Raw genomic sequence first — 6,736 nt, forward strand, 5'->3', positions numbered from 1 at the left:
AGAGGCGATGCTGAACTCCACTGTGTGTCTCTTGGAATTGATTTGTTGTTTCTCACAGGCCCACATTGTGAACATTTCCTGGTCTGATCTGTTTGTTGAATTAGCTTTATTTCGTCTGCAGCAGGTGTTTGTGTGTCAGAATGAAAACCTTAGAGAAACATCCTTTTATACACCATTTCTAAAATATTTGATTTCTTTAAGATAAAATCATCTTTTTAAAATGTACTTTCACATTACTAAATATGATCTTTAATCATAATTTTGGCCTATTTAACTTTTGATCCACACTCCTTTGTCGTTCATCTTTTACATTGATTATCTATATTTCAGTTCTTTAAATTGTATTTCTCTAATGGGACTGGCTTATTTTAACCCTTTTAATCTCCCATGTATTGCATGAAGCAGATCTTTTGTGTCATCAACTGTTTTTCATGTGTTCAGCAGCTGAACCGGGTTAAACTCTGCCTCCTCTTTCTCACCACGTTGTTTTTTGAGTTTTCTTATCAGAAGGCCGATGTAAATCAAGCTGGATCGTGACAAAGGTTGATAAATACGGCAGGATTCTGGGTTTGTTTTTTTTTCCCCCCACACCGCTCCGTGGATCCAAACAGACAACAAACACGGCGGAGCTGAATCGATAGTTTTAATGGCATTCTCTGTCGGCCCACTACTTTCTTATTCTGATAGTTCACTTGCATCTCTCTCCTCCTCCTGCAAGTATTGTGTGATATTGCCTCATGCACTTGAAAGGCCTACGACTGCTAGGAGAGATACCAAGAGATTTCACACACTCACGCATTCACACACACACACACACACACACACACACACATGCGCGCGCACACGCGAGCACGCACACACGCCCTGTACGGGCTGGGAGATGAGATAGGCTACTTATGTTGTCTGTTGACTGCTTGATATCACTGCCTGCAGCCTGGGGGATCAATCATAATGCAGGAACAAAGCTTTAAAATATTGGGCTGAAAAACATTCAATTACATGAGTTGTGCTCATGAAGGGCTCCTCCAGTTTTTAACACTGTGCTTTTTTTTTTTTTTTTTTTTTTTTTTTCATCTTTCCGCTTTTCCGTGGGGCTGTTTGGAGCGGATGCTGCAGAAAACAGGTCATGTTGCATGTGTCAATCATTCCTGTGCTGCCGTCCAGCATGGAATTCTGGGAAAGGGCTGTTTTTTGTTGGGTTTTTTTGACCGCAGTGCAGCCAAAAAACAAGTTAAAAAAAAAAAAAAAAAAGGGAGATGAGGGGCTGGAAGCAGGGGGTTATGGGGCAGAAAGGGGGGAACAGGTGGGAGGGGTTCTGTACCCCCTAATCCCACCCTGGTCTGTGTGTGTGTGTGTGTGTGTGTGTGTGTGTGTGTGTGTGTGTGTGTGTGTGTGTGTGTGTGTGCGTGCGTGCGTGCGTGTAGAGCGCACAACAATGGAGCGGCATGCGGTGAAAAACAGTCCAAAGGCACGAGATGAAGGATTCTACATAAAGTGGTTTTTATTTGGCTGTAATTTACCTGACGTAGAATCTCCTGACATTTTGACATCCAGTGAATAAAAGCACCTCAAGTCCTTCCCTTACTCTTTTTTGCCTTTTAAAATCTTCTCTTTCATCAGACACATCAGATCGATCAATTGAACACAAAATCCCCACGAAGTCGTACCCAACAACCATTTATTGTTGCGTCAACAGGTGATTGTTTGTTCGCAAAATACAGCCGAGAGAGGAAAGAAAGAAAGAAAGAAAGAGAGAAAGAAAGAAAGAGAGAAAAAACAGAGAGGAAAAGGAAAGGGAGGGGAGGGAATTAAAAAGAAACCCAAAGCAAGTGGATGTTTCTGAAGAAAGAAAAGAACCTGAGCATGGATCCGAGCGGGCAGGAGGGAAACTGGCGGCGGATGGAGGTTGGATTGACGCGGTGAAGATCTTGAAGCCATGCAGTTTAACAGAATATTGCCTTCAAACGACACTCGCACATGCTTTTTTTTTTCTTTTTCTTCTTTTTCTTTAAATCCAAAATCAAACATGCATCGGGTATTTCAGTCGGGGAGTGGGGGGGGCGGGGGTGTAAATACTCACATTTCTTTTTTTTTTTTTCTTTTTCTTTTTTTTTTTAAAAGCAATACAAATTCTCTAACTGCTTCTCAGAATGAATATTTGCAGAGCATCTTACACACAGATCTTTTCTCTTTTTTTTTTCCTTTTTTTCAAGAATTCCCTTTTATTCGGTCGTCTCTTTCTCGAAGCAAAAACAAACAAAAAAACCCATAAATGTGCAGCAAAAATAATATAATATTCAAATAAAATAGATTTTGTATGGATCGCGCGCCCCGACGCTGCCGAAGCGTCAAAACGGAAACAGAAAACACAAGCAGATCAATCACTACGACTTGAGTCCAAAGAGCTGTGTGTGTGTGTGTGTGTGCGTGCAAGTGTGTGTGTGTGTGTGTAAACGGTCAGTCGTTGCAAGCGGCAAACTCGGTCTTCACAAGGCTGTGAGTGCAGTTCGGATCACAGTGGTCACGGACAAAGTTCGGCTTCTCCTCGCTAAGGCTTGGTTTAGAGTTTGTTTCCTCTTTCTTTGCTTTTCAGGGAAAAAACAAAACAAAAAAAGAGTCTTTTTAGTTGTGTTGGCTCGTCCTCAGGGATCAATCACATTTTTTTGTTGGTTTTTTCTTAGGAAAAAAAAAACTACCCCAAAAAAAAAATCATGCAACTATCATAGTCAAATTTGTTGTGAGACAAAAAAAACAAAAACAAGAAAAAGGGGAAAAACCCCAGTGGTTGTTTCTCTGGATGGTTTCGTTTCTCTCGGTGCTGGCTGGGAGGATTTTGGAGGTGAGATCGGCGTGGGAGCGTGTGTGTGTCAGTGTGTGTGTGTGTGTGTGTGTGTGTGTGTGTGTTAATCTTTAGGCACTGCCATCCTGTTTGAGCCGCTGACTGCGAGCCTTGTAGACCTCGATCAGTAAATCTTTGACGTACTGGATCTCCCGCTCCACCGACTCCGCCTTGTCACGAAGCTCCCGGTTCTGCCCCTCCAGGCCGTGCAGCTCCTCCTCCAGAGAGTCCAGCTCCGCCCTCTTACGCAGCCTGTACCTGCAACGAAGGATGCCTTTCAGTGTTTTCTCCCCTTTCATTTTTTTTTTTTGCTGAATTTGCACATTTCCACAACAACTGGAGCGAGCGTGACCTTTGCTCCGATTATCTCACAGAGGGAAGGGTTCAAAGCCTCAGCTGACGTCTCAACACTAAAGTTGAGTTTTTTTTCTTGGTGGTGCGTCTCACTTTACACCGCCTGCATGTAACACACACACTTATAGAATTGTTTTAGGTGTGGCTGAGCTTGGCCGGCGGAGAGGGACTTTCCGCTTCCCTCCTCCGCTCGGCAGGACATTCAGAGACGCTTCGCACGGCGCTCTCAGCCTGAAACCTTCCCGGACGCTTCCCGGAGCCCCGATTACGGCGTGAAGCGGCGCCTTTCTTACCTGTGAGCAGCAGTTTTGTTCTGGTCTCTCTTCTTCTGCTTCCTCTCTCCGTTGTTGCCCTCCAGAGAGGCGCCGCCCATCACCAGGGACTGCTTGACCGAGCAGGGCTCGTCCTTTAGCCGCTGCGTGGGGCGGTGGATGGGGGCCCCCAGCAGCGGGCCCCCCTCGCCCTCCCCTCGGGACAGACATTCGTAGCTTTGGTCTGCAAGGCATTCCGGATAGAGGTAGTGGCCGTGTTGGGGCTCTACAGCCTGTGCTTGTGACGGCTGGTCGAGGTCTCCTATAAAGCTATGGTAAGGCTCCGTGCCGGCCATGGACTGGTGGAAGTAGCCGTCGCCGGCCACCATTGTCTCTTGGGGGATACTCCCAGAAAGTCCGGCGTCCTTGCCGCAGTGCAGGACCTCCAGCCCCGTGCTGTCGTAACTTACGTTGACCTTCACGTTGTGCATCAACTGTCCCTCGCGCTTGTGGTGGCCGTCGTACGAGCCACCCAGACAAAACCCCCGAGCAATCTCTTCGCTGCAAAACATTCCCTCGGAAAAACAGTAGCTCTCCTCTTCCTTCAACGATAAAGCACATTCTCTCACCTTCTTGACGCTGCCCAGGCTGTTCTTGCTGACCGTCTTCAGCGTGGAGTAGTGGTTCACAGACAGCTCTGTGCTTCCTGAGTAACATCCCCTGGAGCCCCACGTATCAAGTCCAACTTCGTCCCCGACTTTCATGGCCTCGCCGATCAGCCGGCGGCCGTTGTTGTGGTGGTGGTAGCGGTGGTGGTAGTTGTACGGCGCGGGTCGCGCGATTTTGGTTCTGCTGATGGGACCGCCACAGAAGCTGGCCAGGTCCAGCTCCCCTGTTGCCAAGGTAACAACCACGGGGCTGGTTTCTGATTGGCTGGTCCCATACGAGCCATAGGGTAACTGGTAATAAGACTGGGAGCCCATGGCTTGGGCGCCCTTGTCACATTTTGAAGATTTCTCCAACTTGTTTGTGGTCGATGTGGACTCGGAGCGGAAGTAGTCCTCCAGCTGAGCCAGCTCCTCCTGCAGTAGAGAGGTCATGACCTCCAGATCCGAGGGCACCTTGACATCCTGTTCTAACGGCGAGGGGGGAAGAGATGAGCTTGGAGAGGACTCGGTCGTCGACACAAATGAGGACAGATCAACTTTTTCCGTCATCCAATCAGAGTGACCATCACCTATGAAAAGCGAGACCAGTAATCACAACAATGTAACACAACAGCAGTGCAGCAATCCATTTTTTTCTTTCAGATGTAGGCACAGAATAAGAGAAATCAAAACTTGAAAATCAGAAAAAAAATCTCAAATGAAGCAAAGCTGAAAGCAAAGAAATGGGAAAAAAAAATTAAGAAAAAAAGAAGAAAACTGAAGTAAAATCGAGCAAAGCGTCCAGAAACATCCAAGTGAACAACTAACCGATCATCTGAAAATGATTGAACAGCATCGTCTGCATTCGATAAATATCCACTTAGCTGTACTCACTGTACGACATTAGCCCCGTGCTGCACTGCGGCTCCGACCTCGGGATGTGGAAAAATAAAAAAGCGTCTTGGCAAAACTCACCAATTAAGTGCTGCCTCTCCACTGGCTCCGCCCCCGTCCCGGGCCGTGATTGGCTGCGGCTAGCCTGTCGGAGAGGGGGAGCGCCGAGCTCGCCCGTGGAAATGGGAGGAATTTTCCTGCGAAGGATCGATGCCGCCATCGTGTCGTCTGCTCCGATCGGATTGTTGAAAAGCACAAGCCGTGCGCTGCGTGGATGCCAGAAGTGAGGAGACACCTGGAGACCTGTGGAGGGAAATGACATCAAAAGTCAGTCATCAATTAAAAAAAAAAAAACAATTACTAATTTTATTCATTTATTAATATTCCAAGAAAAAATATTTTATTAACATAATTTCATTTAGTAAAAACAAAAAATGCATGTATTACAAATATTAACATAATAAAAATAATTGTTCTATTCACCTGTCAAATTAATCTGTATTTATTGATTAATGTAATTTATTTCAATTAACTGACCTGAAAACTCACCTTTCACACACTTGAATAAAAAAGTAAATCATTAACTACAATAAATATTATAAATACTCATATACAGCTGTCATTACCTAAAAAACTGTAAAAAATGTATTTAAATAGTAAAAATCTACACCACATGTTAAGATTTATTGATTGAGAGAAATTAAAAAATAGTTTTTATTTTTACACTTTATTTTTTTTTAAAAAAAGTAGGTTAGAAGTTAAAAAGGACTAATAAATGAATGAGTGCAGCTGATAATGAGCAGGTAAATGCTGGCGGCAGAGTGAGATGAGTTATAAAGTGTGTAAAAGAGGAAAGTTTGCTGAGCGCCTCTTCCACTTACCCCATAGTTTCGGAAATAGTCTTGGGAGAAAAAAACAGTGCGTTGCAGGAGCAAAGCACGCGGAGGCTTTCTGTCGGAGAGGAGGACGGTTCGCTGCTTAAAAAGCCATATTTTCCCCCTTTTGGAAAATCAGGGAGTCTTCATGAAGCGCTATATTTCCACCAACACACTTGCAGGGAGAAAGTTTTTAAATCCGCTACTTCTGCAACTCCTAATGCCCGGACCGCATCACGGCGCTGCGGATCACTGCGCGCGCGCTGCAGAGTTCAGCGGGTCGTTACGTCATCAGGCTCTGGGACTTTCCCACTTTGCGCTCGCGCCGCGTCTTTAAAAACCTCCTTTTTTCTATTGACTCCTCTCTTTTAAACCTCCATAAAACCAACTCCTGCTTTCTCTGCGAGCGCCTTTATGAGAGGTTTAAGTGGAGAAAGTGCCTTAAAGTCCTGCGAAAAGTGAAAAGAATTAGTCATCTCTCAGGAAATATAAACACATACAGCAGCTTGTTGCTCATCTCTTTAAATAAAACTACAACTGACAGATATGTGGGGGGGGGGGAACTCTGCAAAAACTCCTAAAACTCCCTCATTTCTGTCAAAGCGTTCAGACTACGCAGGTAAAGGCGTTATTAAGCAGTCCAGACACGCTTGTCAAACCGAGGGAAAGGTGTGATGTGCAGCAGACGGCTCGGCAGGCGCACTAGATTCCGGTGCGCGCGCGGCGGAGGGACACGCCGTTTGCAGTTGGAAGGTGTAACTTTAGTTGCAGCCCTGTTGCATCAGATCCGCAGGGGATTCGCTGAGCGCTGGAACAATGTGGCCGCACCATTGGTTCATCCGGGGGAACTTTTCTATTTCTATTGGCCTGCCATCA

The 6,736-nt window shown here is 45.7% G+C and overlaps 1 protein-coding gene across 3 annotated transcripts; it reads right to left on the minus strand.

The window, feature by feature from the left end:
• Positions 1–1,601: 1,601 nt before the first annotated feature.
• atf5b (activating transcription factor 5b) lies at positions 1,602–6,101 on the minus strand. 3 transcript variants are annotated; one of them, XM_030109108.1, is made up of 4 exons: positions 5,867–6,101; positions 5,067–5,288; positions 3,487–4,681; positions 1,602–3,097 (listed from the first exon to the last, which is right to left on the minus strand). In XM_030109108.1, the coding sequence occupies exons 2-4, from the start codon at positions 5,203–5,205 to the stop codon at positions 2,911–2,913; spliced, it is 1,521 nt and encodes a 506-aa protein (XP_029964968.1). In that variant the 5' UTR covers positions 5,206–5,288; positions 5,867–6,101; the 3' UTR covers positions 1,602–2,910. The 3 variants fall into 3 exon arrangements, with proteins under 3 accessions (XP_029964968.1, XP_029964970.1, XP_029964969.1); XM_030109110.1 differs by lacking the exons at positions 5,067–5,288; positions 5,867–6,101 and adding an exon at positions 4,986–5,021; XM_030109109.1 differs by lacking the exons at positions 5,067–5,288; positions 5,867–6,101 and adding an exon at positions 4,920–5,005.
• Between the last annotated feature and the right edge of the window lie 635 nt (positions 6,102–6,736).

This window comes from Salarias fasciatus, chromosome 14 (assembly GCF_902148845.1).
Source record: "Salarias fasciatus chromosome 14, fSalaFa1.1, whole genome shotgun sequence".
Taxonomy (NCBI): domain Eukaryota; kingdom Metazoa; phylum Chordata; class Actinopteri; order Blenniiformes; family Blenniidae; genus Salarias; species Salarias fasciatus.

Excerpts from the sequence above, each read along its gene's own strand:
- atf5b (XM_030109108.1), bottom strand. The coding sequence starts at position 5,205 with ATGGCGGCATCGATCCTTCGCAGGAAAATTCCTCCCATTTCCACGGGC. Across the intron at positions 4,682-5,066 it reads GGAGAGGCAGCACTTAATTG|GTGATGGTCACTCTGATTGG; the intron begins GTGAGTTTTGCC and ends CGCTTTTCATAG. Across the intron at positions 3,098-3,486 it reads AACAAAACTGCTGCTCACAG|GTACAGGCTGCGTAAGAGGG; the intron begins GTAAGAAAGGCG and ends CCTTCGTTGCAG.